The 14,109-nt window shown below is 41.5% G+C and overlaps 1 protein-coding gene and 1 pseudogene across 1 annotated transcript; one reads left to right on the top strand and one right to left on the bottom strand.

Moving 5' to 3' along the window:
* Positions 1-1,857: 1,857 nt before the first annotated feature.
* On the bottom strand, positions 1,858-3,006 carry LOC103969341 (ethylene-responsive transcription factor WIN1-like). Its single transcript, XM_009382841.3, has 2 exons — positions 2,738-3,006; positions 1,858-2,591 (listed from the first exon to the last, which is right to left on the bottom strand). Exons 1-2 carry the CDS (start codon positions 2,815-2,817, stop codon positions 2,048-2,050), a joined length of 624 nt encoding a protein of 207 aa, XP_009381116.2. The 5' UTR covers positions 2,818-3,006; the 3' UTR covers positions 1,858-2,047.
* A 1,841-nt stretch (positions 3,007-4,847) lies between these two features.
* On the top strand, positions 4,848-11,586 carry LOC103969339 (phospholipase D alpha 1-like; annotated as a pseudogene).
* Positions 11,587-14,109: the final 2,523 nt, after the last annotated feature.

The following is a 14,109-nucleotide window of genomic DNA, read 5'->3' as shown; positions in this document are numbered from 1 at the left end:
GAATTCCAATGAAAACACTTTCTCATGAGAGTCAAAGCTTCACAGCACAAGTAGATATTCGCTTTAGATTTCAAAGCTACAATTAGGATCTACACAATACTTTGCCTCGTGTTTAAACGACATGGTAAGTTTCTACTACAACTCCATCTCTCCATCTTGAGAGCTGTGAGTTCTTTGTTGGTACTGTTGTGTTCTTCATGCATGTTCTATTGGTCAATCATTCTCACCCTTTTCTTACCAAGTAGAGCGATCAGTGATCTTCCAATGCTTACCTAATTTACAGGCTGGTGCAGAGAGACATCAAGAGCATTGCAAGAACAACAGTGCCAACACCCAAAGCTACAATAGCTGCTTTTGAATCCTGTAATGTACATCATTCCATTCCACATGTTGAATTTTAGGTCGTAAAAGTACTTGTTTTCACCAAAAAGCAAAAGACCCATTATTGCACAAAATATGCGGTAGAAGCATTGATTGCGAGGACGAGAGGCCTCAGTTCCTTCTTGCCTACTCTTCTTAACCTAAACTTACAGCTAAACAGCTGCAAGTAACTCCATTCACTCACAACAAAAGCCTCAAAGCATCCGACCTGACTTTATTCCTTTTCCCTTATTCCTCAATAGTGTGGCGCATTCATTGAGCCCATCTGCCCGTGGAGTCCTTCTCGTCGTCACTCATCTGCCCTAGCTTTTATTGATGTACCCGGAGTTGGGGACCTTGCACCACAACCTTCCTTCTCTCTGACCCTCGCGTGAATCAAATGGCTGATCCTTTACGGTGCTTTCCTTGCGCTACCTTCCCATGTTGGGATCTGTTGATAATTCATGGTGCTTCACTTAAGGTTTCATTGGCTCGTTCATGCCCAAAGAAAAATCACAAGCAACAGCTGTAGCTTCCTGTAGTTTTCGGCGTCTTATGATCGATGTATTCGGAGAGATAAAAGGCGTCAAATGTGTTTGCTAGCCATTGATTGTGCATTGATGGTGGTCCTCGTTGGAGTGTTGGTTGTTCATATAATTTCCTAAGATTGTTTCTGCTGTCATGATCGATTTTGATGGTAGAATACACTGCAGCTGCTCATGTATAATGGCGAGAATTATACTGTCACAAGTCTGGTGCACCGTGACGATGTAAAAGATTTCCAACCCCACGTCTCCTGGGTTTTGTTTCTTCTTCTTCTTCTCTCCGATGCATTAAGTAGTCGAGTAGTAGTATCGGAGAGAGGCTTGAGCGAGCATGCATGTGGTTTGGAAGTGACATTTGATGTGTAAGTTTCTGCCTCAGTCAGCACCCATCCTTCCGACTAATCTGAATCCCATTCCTCCGATTCTTTCAGTCTTTTCGTATGAGTTTAGTAATTTGGAATGATCTAACTTTGAATTCTCTCCACATCATTGGCGAGATCAAGAAGCTTTTCCTTGTGACAAGGACTCGATACGCTTGCATGCAGCAGAGGCCCAATCTTCAACATCAGACTACTTTATCCTTATTCTTATGCTATTTCCGATCTCTTCTTCGCACAACACAAGTACACAAAACTTGCAAGGGTATCTCTTCCATTCTTGGGACTGTGATGCATGATTGCCAGTTCTTGATTCTATTCTTAGATAAAACAAAACAAGAATGAAGGAAGCTGTGGTTAAATATCTCTTTCTCTTTTTTCGTGATCTTCTCCACTGTTCAGCCATTATTGTAGATAGATGCAGCCGTTGGAAAAGGATATGTGTATGTTGCAGAAAAGGATCTCATTCCACCACAGAACAAGAGGTCAAGCATCTGAGCTTTATCATATCTATTAACGGTAAGTTGGAGTAGACTATAGCTTTCTTGTTTCATCTGCATCACTCTCATGTAACATGACATAATTATATGCTTTCAGATGAGGAAACAGAGACACATATAGGTCCGATGGGTGCTTGCAGTGGTTGACGTGTTGAGGGAGACTGATTAAGGGGCTAATGGCGGGGTGGATCTACTGATCCATATATGGTTGTATTCACAAACAAAGCATCCAACCAAACTGAGTCGGCTTCAGCTGCCATGGCCACTAGAGGAAAAAGCTGTCTTCACCTTCTATCCCTGCATGGGAGGGAGAGGTTGGGCGGTTCCTGCCGAGGAGCTCTTCTATCATCTGCAACGCCAGCCTCTCCTCCTCGTCCATCCCTCCGACCGCCTCCTGGGACGACACCCCCTCCACAGCGAGGGACGACGTCGGCGCCATCATCGCCTCGCCGGCGTCTTCTCGGCCGTGGCTCGCGTTGCCGAGCTCCACGGTCATGACCCAGCTGGAGCCGTCGCGGGTGCCGGGGCGCTTCTGCCAGACCCCGATGTGAGACTTCTCGGTGTCGAGCCGGAGGCAGGTGAGGGAGGAGGAGGGGGTGGTCTTGCAGCACTTGCGGAGCTTGGCGCTGAGGACCTCCGACAGGGCCTTGGAGGAGGCGTCGGCGGCGGCGGCGGCGTCGCCCTCCGGGGTGCGGGGCACCGGGAAGTTGGTCTTCGCGTTGCGTCCGCTCATGAGCACCGCGGCCTCGTCGTAGGCTCGGGCGGCCTCCTCTGCCGTCTCGAAGGTGCCAAGCCACACCCTTCGCTTCCTGCGCGCAACACCACGGCAAGAAAGATGGAAAATGATGCTTCCATTGTCTTCATTACGCTTCAAGACTTACGCTACTATTCACACATAGCTGGAGAGGAAAAGAATAGCATGCGTACAATGTGCAGAGAGCAGTGTAGTACTTACAGGAGAGGATGTCTTATCTCAGAGACCCAGGAGCCCCAGTGGCGCTGCCGGACTCCTCGGAACTTCTTCGACTGTACCATGTTGTTGTTAAGAAACCACCGGTAATCTGACACAGAATGCCGGAAGAAGAAGGGAGAGAGAGCGAGAGAGAGGATCAAGCCAGTGGAGTAAAGATGAGCCTGCTTTCACTGACGACAAAGTACAAAAGCTGCCGGCTTTGAACCGGAAATAGATAGAGAGGGAGCAGCTACTGTCATGGTTAACTTGACGGGGGCGGAGTGGGAGGGCGAGATTATAAATTGGAGAAGAACGTGCAAGGGAGGCACAGAAGGTGGCAGAGGAGCTGTCGGTGAAGCGTGGCCATCGACCCGTAACCACCCACAGTACACTGGTAATAAACTCCTGCACCAACGGCCATGAATATAACTCATTTAATTCTTCTTGCATGCTTGTCTGTGCCTGCGTGGTCTGTGTTCTTCTTGTGCTCATGAGGCTGTGCACTCTACCCAGTAAAAAGGGTTGATCTCTAAAGACGACCTTCTTGGCGAGTAGATAGATAAGAATAAAACCGCTACTTCATTACTTGTTAGTGCGGAGACGACGACAAATCGATCATCGTCGAGCATGCTAAGAATAGTTCTTGCTATTAAGAAACAAGAGATCCACTGAGATTAAAGTAGTCATTTGCGATGGAGTTTTCTGTTGGCTAATGGAGGTGGGTGGCCATCGACACGAAGCAAGCAATCATCTGGTGATCATGATCTTCCTAACATAGGCCAAGAGAAATGATATGAGCTTACGCATGACGATCTACCGATAGCGGGTTTGAGTTTCTTTGGCAAGATAAACTTTCCGCCCACGAACTAATTATCGTTAACCCTCGAAACGTTCCGCCTTGGTTCGGTCAGATCGATCGACGAAGGACCGATATTTATGTTACTGTTCTTGTACCCACCCAAGAACAGGATCGACGAAAGACCCACCCAAGAACATCAACCCATGCCTTCACAGATCGATCCCATTTATCCTATCCCCAGTAGTTTTAGCTGCACTATAAGCCAGCGAAATCAAGGAGACAGGAGACAAATCCCCAGCAGACGGTGCTTCGCTGCAGTGATGATCAATGCGTGCATGGCCGATGCATGCATATAAGGATGGAGACTATCTACCCTCTCCCGTCTGCATAACTTTGGGGATGAACGAGAATGGAGTTAGAAAGGTCCGGCAGCTTTTCCTTCACCACCTCACCATGGAAGTCCGATGCATGCATGAAATGTTGATGGACGGCAGTCAAATCACAGTAGCAGTGGATCCCAATTAATGTCAGGCGAGGAGAAGATGGCACATGAGCACATTTACTACGTTATCTCACCTCACTGTGCGTGCCAAAAGGCGACGCCTTGGTTGAACCGTTGAGGTAGTTCGTTAGCTTTAAATAAATGGTCACCGGGGTAACATAGTTTGTCCCAAGAAATATGTGCATGTAACGTATGACAACTACTGTGCCCAAAGTGAATTGTCGCGTAGCCATTGGCCACCCATGTCAAGAATTGGATACATTAAAAGGTGCTCTTAATCGAGACTGCTGCTTTGGTGTAATTTTGTTGGGTACAATTATTCAGTAATTAATATGGTATATATTTTTAATTGTTTTTTCTGTTTTATTATAACTAAAATTGATTTGCAATTCTAAATGCATGAGTCATAGAGTTGTGAAATTGGGCTCAATGTCCCCTAGCCTGAGTCCGACCCGAATCCGATTGAATCTTGTCTTAGGCTTAGCTCGGATGAGCCCCTAAAAGCACCCAACAACGGCCCATCAGGTGCGCGTCTCCAGAAACTTCCACGGGAGACCAGTGACGAGCCCCATCTCGGCCTTCAAATACCGGTCGCCAAACGCAAATCTGGTCTCTGTCCCGCCCTTTCCCGCTTCTCTTTTACGCCATTTGGAAGTCTCCTCCTCCTCCTCCCTATTACGCAACCGGAGACGCGATGCTCCGATCGAGGCCTGAGAAGGAAAGGCGGTGGTTCAGATGGAAGTGCATAGGGTCATCGTCGCCGATTCTCTACATGCTTCTCGTGGATGACACTCTGGTATTCACTACCTTGCTTGCTCTCTTTGAATTGATCCATTATTGAGACGGTTATTAGGAACGCATGTAAGGATGCAACGTTTCTGGCATGGAAAGACACAGGGAATGCATTCAAGTAGTTTGTGCTCGGGTAGCATTAAGAAAGGACGAAGGTAACCAAAGGTTTTTAGGTCAAAATGTGCCATGTTCGTATTAGAGCAGATTAGGGTGCTATCTGGGATTCACTAGCACACATGCCTGTGAGCAGAGGAGAAGTGCTAGCATAGATGATAGATCGTTACCAGGAACACGAAAACCTTAAGAGAACAAGGCCGATATCAGATAAAAAGCAAATCATATAGGAAAAAAACACTAAAAAACGTTGAAGAAGAGAAATAGAAGGGGGAGAACGACACATCAGTGGCTACGAAGAAATTGGCTATTTATCAAGCAATTGTCTTACAGAGTTCATCTTTTCCTACTAGCATAGAAGATAAATTGGAGCATTCACCACCAGAACCACAAATAACAAGAAATTACTGCATTCTGTAATGTGATTTGCGATCAAGATGCTTCATCATTGACTTGAAGCTATTTTCTAACAGAAGTCTAAATGGAAATTTCATAGTCTTGATCTGCTTGTTATTGCTTTCACTATTTTAGTTCCAGACTGTAACCCTCTTCGGTAGTTTACTTGCATTTGCATATAATAGCTAATTTGATCACATGCAATTTTATTATTTAGTCCTTCTAAAACCTGCTCAACTTGATTGGCCTTCCAAAACCTGGCGGATTGTTCCTTTCATCTCAATCTCAATCTCTCATATGTCATGCCAAGCAATTAGGAACATTATGCAACACCATACATGTACCTTAAAGTAGTTAGGCATTTAGTCTAATAGCTGCTTCTACCTCTTCTTTTTCCCATGTCTCAAGATGACAAGATTTATGAGAAGTCATTAACTGAATCCTTGAGCTGATGCATGTGAACTGAGCCTCCTGTGAGAATTCTTCAGCTCTGAAGAAGATGATACAGACGATGACTCAGCTATTGCCTAGCTGGTTTGATCCTAGAAGTATTTTATTAGGTAAAATCTTGTGAGTGATGATGTGTTGACCCCTTCATATTCCCTTTGGATAGTCCAAAACATCATCAATTTGGTAGCATGAGTGGGCAAGTTGTTCATGATCTCTAGGCCGACAATGGATTAATAGTTAGATTAATGTTATATTTCACTGCTCTAAAAACCTACCCGAGCAGTAGTTGTCAACTTACATTTTATTTGTTGTGGTTTCATGTCATTTGTTATCCTCACATGAAAAAGACCAAAACTATAGTTGAAAAAGACCAAATACAACGTATGATGATATTGATATAACAATAGATGATTCTCCTCAAGGCATCATCATGGCTGTGAACTAGGAGTCAAAATAAACAGTGGATGATTTAAAAAGACCCTTACTCTATGTCATGGACCCGGCATCTTTAGGACTCGGGGACGACGACTGGAGGAGAGAGAAATATATTTTACACAATGTGATTATTATCGATCAACCACATGACCTTCGCAATGTTGCATCCTCATTTCCGCTGTATTTTATACTGGTCAGAGTATGGTCTTTTTCTAGTGTCTAAAATTTAGATGGTATTTTTATATTGATCCTATCCAGAGCTACTATTAACAATAGATAAAGAAATGTGATGTCCTTCTCCAGTTGCTTAACACACTTGTTTTCTTTTTATCTTTTTTTTTTTGGGTTCTTTTCATTGCCTGTATCAGAAAGAATTTGCTATACCTTCAGAAATATAATAATAACGTATATTCCACTAAAGAACATCAGCTGGACAATTGTATTTGTTTGCCCTTTAGTTATATATGGTGGAATTTGTTACTCTGTTTTCTCAAAATTGAAAAGACTTGTAAAAGGAAAGCTTATAAAAGGTTTAGAAAACACATAAAGATGCCATAACTTTTTGTAGTCCTTTGTCTTTATAATGACTTGATGAAGGAAAGTTGATGTTGAAGTCAACTCATCGTAGTTCGAGGTGACTGGCTTGATTTGGGAAGGGTTGATCTTGGAAGAATTTGGATTTGGAATATTGAGATTGATAAAAGTTAGTTAAGTTGACGTGTATTTGACCTGTCAAAGTCTAATTATTTTAAGGAATCTTACATATATATCATTGTAAAATTTTAAATAGCATATACTATTACAAATTTTAATGTAGCTTATATCTTCCTCCACAGCTATTACCATCCATCCAAAAAAGAGTTAATTTTATTTGAGTTTATAAAATACATAAAATATTTTCTATTTATATTAATGAGTTTTCACAGAATATTTGGTATAAATAAGAATATTTGGGGATTATTTATATATATATATATAGGCGTTAGGTGATATTTTAAAGTCTTGAGGGACCAATATGAAATTTTGATAAGAGCAGAGTGATGTATACAAAATCTACCTTTTTGTTATTTCTTTTATTTGTTAATATCACATTGTCATCCTTCCCACTTTCCATAGGCTCTTCTCAATTCCCGCTACTCGTCCCTCTTGATGTATTCACTACGCTTTTTCTATATATATGAGACCTAAACTAGCATTGAGAGGCAGTGAACTCTCTTCCTCCATTTCTCCCTCCATCTCCTTACCCTTCGCCTCCGATTTATCACTTGCTCCGCCGATCCAGGTGATGTTCCCTCGTCAGGTGAGTATAATGGAGGAATCCCCCTTTGCTCGATCGTGGTTGTGCTACTTCTTGTTTGAAGCCTGATGAATCCAGCTTCGATTGTTTCACGTGAAGCTACCTCGGATCCATCTCGTTCGATGACTTCTTTTTCGTTTTTCATTTTCGATTGTTCTTGAGCTAAATTGGATCCTTGATGTAGAACCATGACGCTCTTGCACTTGATTTCCTACTTGTATGGTTCGACTTTGACTCGGCCATCAAATTGGTTGATTGTGTAGGTTTCAACGGTGTGCCGTGGGAGGCAGATCCGATCGTTCGGTGACTCCGTTATTGAAGGTGACATCTTTTTTCCTTCATTTCTGCTATTTGCATCAGCTCGGTAGGACTTCAAATCTGTTTCCTCTGATGTTATTCTATTTATGTGTGTACACAGTCTGGAACTGGGTAACAAGGTAACGGATGGCTCCGAGTTTTCTACACGGAATGCTCCATGCTACAATTTTTGAAGCAGACTCGCCGAAGAATCCGGGCAGAGCTTCAGGTGGTGTTCGGAAGTTCCTCCGCAAGGTACAAACTTTGATTGTGATGAATACCAGCTGAACTCAGGTCTTGCCACTTCTGATCTTTATTTATTATTATTCTTTGTGCTTTTATTGTCGACCTTTTTTAGCGTGACTTCCGCATATCTTCCGGTCTCCCTAAAAACGCACAGTAAACACATAATGATACGTGTGCTTTCTGGAATAAATGAATTTGACACTACTTGTCTCTAGATTTCAATAAACTAGTTTTAGTGTTGCACTCTGCATAGAAATCCAGTTTAGGAAACATGATATGCTTTACAAAGTCAGAAGCTTTCTTGTAAATCCTTTTCATTGAATTAGTTGAAGAACAGACATGATCAGTTTCTGGAGCCTTGAATACACTCAAGACTTTTCAGATACATTGTTCATTCAAGTCTTTTCAGCTTTCAGTATTTAACTTATCTTGTAACACCCAACACAAAGGTTTTAATACTGTCTTAATATTGGTTTACACAATTTCTTGTATTGGAAATAAACAAGAATGCCGAGCATTATACCGAACTACACCTCTCAGTTTTAGTGGAAAAATAATAAAAGGAAATGCTACAGGATAAAAAGTTGTATGGTCCGTTACCACCAGACCAGTAGAACATTATATTCTCTTTTGATTGATGAAAATTATTTTATAGACTGGTTATTTTGATTAGCCAAGAATAGACAGTCATTGTAGCATAAAATTATGGATTTCTTGTGTCACATTGTTTTGTTATCTTCTTTTTTTTTTTTAAATCTTCTAATGCTTGTCTGCACCTTGAAACTCTTCTAACAGCTTGTTGGAGACCTAAAAACTACTGTCGGTCATGGCGAGAGCTATACTCAACTTTATGCTACTATTGGTTTGGAGGAGGCTCGAAGTGGTCGGACCAGAATGATTCCAGATGAACCTGCTAATCGACGCTGGTATGAGACTTTTCGCATATACTGTGCCCATATGGCAGAAAATGTCATCTTCACTATTGAAGTTGGCAATGCTGTTGGAACATCGCTGACTGGAAGGGGCTTATTTGCCTGTCACTGAGATCCTCGTTGGTGAGGAGGTCGACAGAGGGCTTGAGATATGCGACGAAGACTGGAACCCTGTTGGAGATGCTAAGATCCATGTGAAAGTGCAATATTTTGATGCTTCAAGAGACCGTAACTGGGCAAGAAGTGTACGAAGTGCTGGGAGGACATTTTTTTATGCAATTAGTAATATTTCTGATGCTTCAAAATATTGATGGGAGAGGTGTACACAGAAATCTTGATGCTTCAAAATCTTGCTGATGGGAGAAACTACGAGCCTCGTAGGTGCTGGGAGGACATTTTTGATGCAATTAGTAATGCACATCATCTGATATACATGGCCGGTTGGTCTGTGCACACAGAAATCACACTGATAAGAGACTCCAAGAGGCCAAAACTTGGTGGAGGTATCACACTTGGTGAGCTCCTTAAGATGAAGGCAAATGAAGGTGTTCGAGTTCTTATGCTTCTCTGGGACGACAGAACCTCAGTAGGATCGCTGAAGAAAGATGGTCACATGGCAACCCATAATGAGGAAACTGCAAACTATTTGCGCAACACAACCATGTACTGTGCTTTTTGCCCTCGATATCCTGATGATGGTGGACGCTGTGCTAAATGTATGCGAATTGCCGCCATGTTCAGCCATCATCAGAAAATTGTTATTGTTGACCACGAGATGCCTAACAGAAGTTCGAGGCAGCGGAGGATTGTGAGATTTGTCGGGGGCATAGACCTTTGTGAAGGGAGGTATGACACACAATTCCATTCTCTGTTCAGGACGTTGGACACAGCTCATCATGAGGACTTCCATCAGCCAAATTTTCGAGAGGCTTCTATGAAAAAGGGTGGACGGAGAGAGCCTTGGCATGATATCCATTCATGGCTGGAAGGGCCCTTTGCTTGGGATGTTTTATTCAATTTTGAGCAGTGTTGGAGAAAGCGAGGAAAAGATGTTCTTGTGCAGCTACAATATCTCTCTCATGTTATCATTCCGCCTTCCCCTGTCATGTTCCCAGAGGACAGAGAGACTTGGAACGTGCAGCTTTTCAGATACATTGACGGAGGTGCTGCTTTTGGCTTTCCTGACACTCACAGAGGATGCCACTAGAGCTGGGCTTGTTAGTGAAAAGGATAATACCATTGACAGAAGCATTCAAGATGCCTACATAAATGCCATCCGTAGGGCGAAGAACTTTATCTTTATTGAAAACCAGTACTTCTTTGGTAGCTCTTATGCATGGAAAGCTGATGATATCAAGCCTGAGGAAATCGACGCGTTGCATCTGATCCCTAAGGAGCTATCTCTGAAGATTGTTAGTAAGTTTGTATACTGACATCACGCAATCTCTCCGGGCAAAAGGAATGGAAGCTAATCCAAAGGACTATCTGACCTTCTTAGGGAATCGGGAGGTAAAGAAGAGTGGTGAATTCGAACCTGAGGAGCACCCACAGCCACATACGGACTACAGCAGGGCTCAGGAGGCCAGGCGGTTCCTGATCTATGTTCATACGAAGATGATGATTGGTATTCTTCTTAACACTCATATTTACTAGCTCTATGCATTTAACGGTTTTCTTTGCGAAGAACACTAGGTGCTTTTCGTCCACAATTCTTGTTGTAGACCGTAATATAATCATCACCTGATTCAAATCAAGCATAATCAGATATAGTTTTATCCTGCAACAATTAGCACTTCATGTTTTGGTAATGCAAACTCTTTTTTGTTTAGTCACATCACTAGTTCATACTATAGAATCTTTCTTTGCATCCTTTATGGATGCAAATTGTTTTATTCTTAATCGAGCATTTCCAGGTACCAAAGCCCATCAACATCTGGTCTATTTCATGCTAATCTAAATCAGATCTTACGGAGGCTTGGGGTGCTTATTGAACTCTGTCTCCATTCAAGTGTTAATGAAATCTTAATTACCCCAAACTTTTGGTGTCTGTTGATGACGAGTATATTATAAATATGGGTCTGCCAACATCAATCAGAGGTCAATGGATGGAAACAGGGATTCTGAGCTTGCAATGGGAGCATACCAACCATTTCGTCTGTCAACTAGAGAGCCGGCAAGGGACAGATCCATGGTTTCCGGATGGCTCTTTGGTATGAGCACCTTGGATTGCTTGATGATGTCTTCCTCCACCCAGAGAGCTTGGAGTGTGTGCAGAAGGTTGACAGGATCGCAGACAAGTACTGGGATCTGTATTCCAGTAATAATGTTGGAGACCATGACCTTCCAGGACATCTTCTAAGCTATCCTACAGAGTTACGTATGAAGGGGTGGTGACACAGTTGCCCGGGATGGAATTCATCCCCGACACCAAGGCTCGTATCCTCGGCGCCAAGTCCGACCGTCTACCACCCATCATCACCACATAACTACACCATATTCTTGCTTTCGTGTATTTGCTTAGAGATTATGGCATTTGCTTGAATAAGAGAATAATAAAACATGTCAGATTTGGGGTTTTGCTTGTTTTATCTATTTGACCTTGTGTCTCTCTGGCTTGTTGTTCCTGTAATATAATGTTGCGGTGGATTCAGCATGGTTGCTTCAGGTTAGCTCAGCACTTCCTGTAATCCTTACATTGTGATATCAACGTTAGTATTTCTTGCTTTTTGACCTTTTTCTTGACTTCTGTGCTGATAGAATAAACTGCGAGGTTGCAATCACCAGTGTCCTTCGACTTCATCCCTTTGCCTGTTCTACATCGGCACCTACAGGAAACCTGAACTCCTTGGGACTGAGACGGGAGAAGCACATATCAATAATCAAGTTTGAGTTCAGGTAAGATGAATTCATAATTTATGTTCTTATTATTAAATGATAATGATAGAATGTCAGGTCTTTCACGTACTTGCATTTGTTTAGCCTGCTTTAATCAAATTTATTGCTTTAATCAAGTACATTGCTACATGTAGATGTTAAAAGCTTCTTTTAGAATCCGCTAACCTAAATGGGAAATAACCAAATCAAACAACAAGATACTGAGGAGCTGGTAAAATAGTAAAAACTTGGGGTTCAGAAAATTCTGAATCCTCGTACGATTCCTTCTGCTTGTATTCGAAGAATCAAGCCTTGATATAAATGGGACATGTGTTTCATGTGGAACCCAACCGACCAACTTGCTCAACTTGATTGGCATCCTAAAACTGTCCCATTTGTCATGCCAAGCGAATAGGAGAATTATGCAATACGTGTCTCTTAAAGTTGCTGTGCGTTTAGTCTAGTGGTAGCGTCTACCTCTTCCTTTTCCCATGTATCAAGATGTCAAAAGTAGTGAACTTTATGCCGAGATATCAGGCATTTAGGGGAAGTTTTCTGCTGAATCCTTGAGCTAATGGATTTGAACTGAGCCTCGCAGATCTCTGCACCAGCTCTGAAGAAAATGGTATATGAATTGACGATTCAGCTGTCAATTAGCTGGTGCGATTCCGATAATATTTTATTAGGTAAAAATCATGCGAGAGATGATATGGTGACATCTCTAAGCCTTGTGATATGCTCGATTCAACACTAAATGATTCCAGAAGCCGACAATGGACTAATAGTTCTGTTTACGCTACAATTTCAGTGCCTTTAAAGCCCAATCAAGTAGTAGTTGTTGTAAGCTTACATTTTGTTTGTTGTCACTTTTTATCTTTTTGCACACGGTGGTGAATATAGGTTTTCATCCTATGATCAGGAATAATTTGTTTGTCTTTATTAGTTAAATTAGTTTGTATCTTTAAAAAAAATTAAGATAAAGATTTAAATCCTTAACCTAAAATAAGTGGGTTAAATATTTTGGTGTAATATTAGATTAATGGATCGAATAATCATTTTAGACCTATATTTAAGATATAAAAATTCATCTTAAACTGTGCTTTGGCATTCCTCCAGTTCTGATTTATATCAAAGGCATATCTTTCATTATTGCCCACCAATAATGGCAGCTGGTGTGTCTACATCTTTGAGTGGTCGATTGCACGCGGATGCAGATAATGCAATTAGTTTGTACATCTGCTATCAGATGACTGTTCACACCTTTTTGCGTTTGTCGCCCGCCTCAAAAAGCTGCATCCCTTTGTCTCACCCTTCTGTAGAGGGGACGCCTGATGGGTGGGATGACTGATTTCAACTAGGAAGGTGACCACGAATCTTATCCTACTTATTTCTGAATCTGTTTAATTGTTCAATTACATGAATACATCATCTATTAGCATCTAATCTAGATTTAATTATTAATGTCATAATCTGATTTAAAGCTTGATTTAAAAGTTCTGTTAACACAAGTGACGGATCTTCTCTTTCCGTTTCCATCTCATATCAAAATGTTAGACTTTGAAATTGTATTGCAATATTTATAATTTTGTAGAATTTCATGTCAAACTGTTAAGACTTTGAAATAGTATTACAATATTTATATTTTTGTAGAATTTCATATCAAACTGTTAAAGACTTTGAAATGGTATTGCAATATTTATATTTTTGTAGAATTTGTATTCCAAAGATGCCAATCAAATCTTTTAGCGTAGAAGACATGATAGCTGTGAACTAGGGGTCAAAATGGACAGCGGAGGTTCCTAGCTGGGTTCTACTCTGTTGAATTGACCCGGCATCCTGTGGACTTCAGGAATTAGGACACGTATCGGAGGAGAGAGAAAATATATTTTACATCTTGATCATTGTCGGTTGGCAATCGTCATCTCAAACTGTGGTTTTTTTTGGATATTCCTACTTGTTGGATCAAACGAAGATCTCAAATCGAAGAAGTTCTTATTATTGATCTTATCCGGAGCTATTAATTATTGATAACTAAAGATTTATAGTTCTTTATCGTTATAAAGACTAGTGGAACAAGGTGACTGGTAAGGCCGATTCATCATGTTTGGACTTCTGACGATTATGTTCTAGAAAGTTTGGATTTGGGCGTTAGTTGATCAAAATTGGATTTACAAATATCTTTGACTCGTCAACGTCTAATTATATTTTATTAACAGTATCTTTCTTTACATATGTATTCTT

The sequence above is a fragment of the Musa acuminata genome, chromosome BXJ1-10 (genome assembly GCF_036884655.1).
Source record: "Musa acuminata AAA Group cultivar baxijiao chromosome BXJ1-10, Cavendish_Baxijiao_AAA, whole genome shotgun sequence".
Lineage (NCBI taxonomy): Eukaryota > Viridiplantae > Streptophyta > Magnoliopsida > Zingiberales > Musaceae > Musa > Musa acuminata.
Note: the sequence above shows the minus strand (reverse complement) of the source record. Positions and strands in the feature narration are given on the sequence as shown.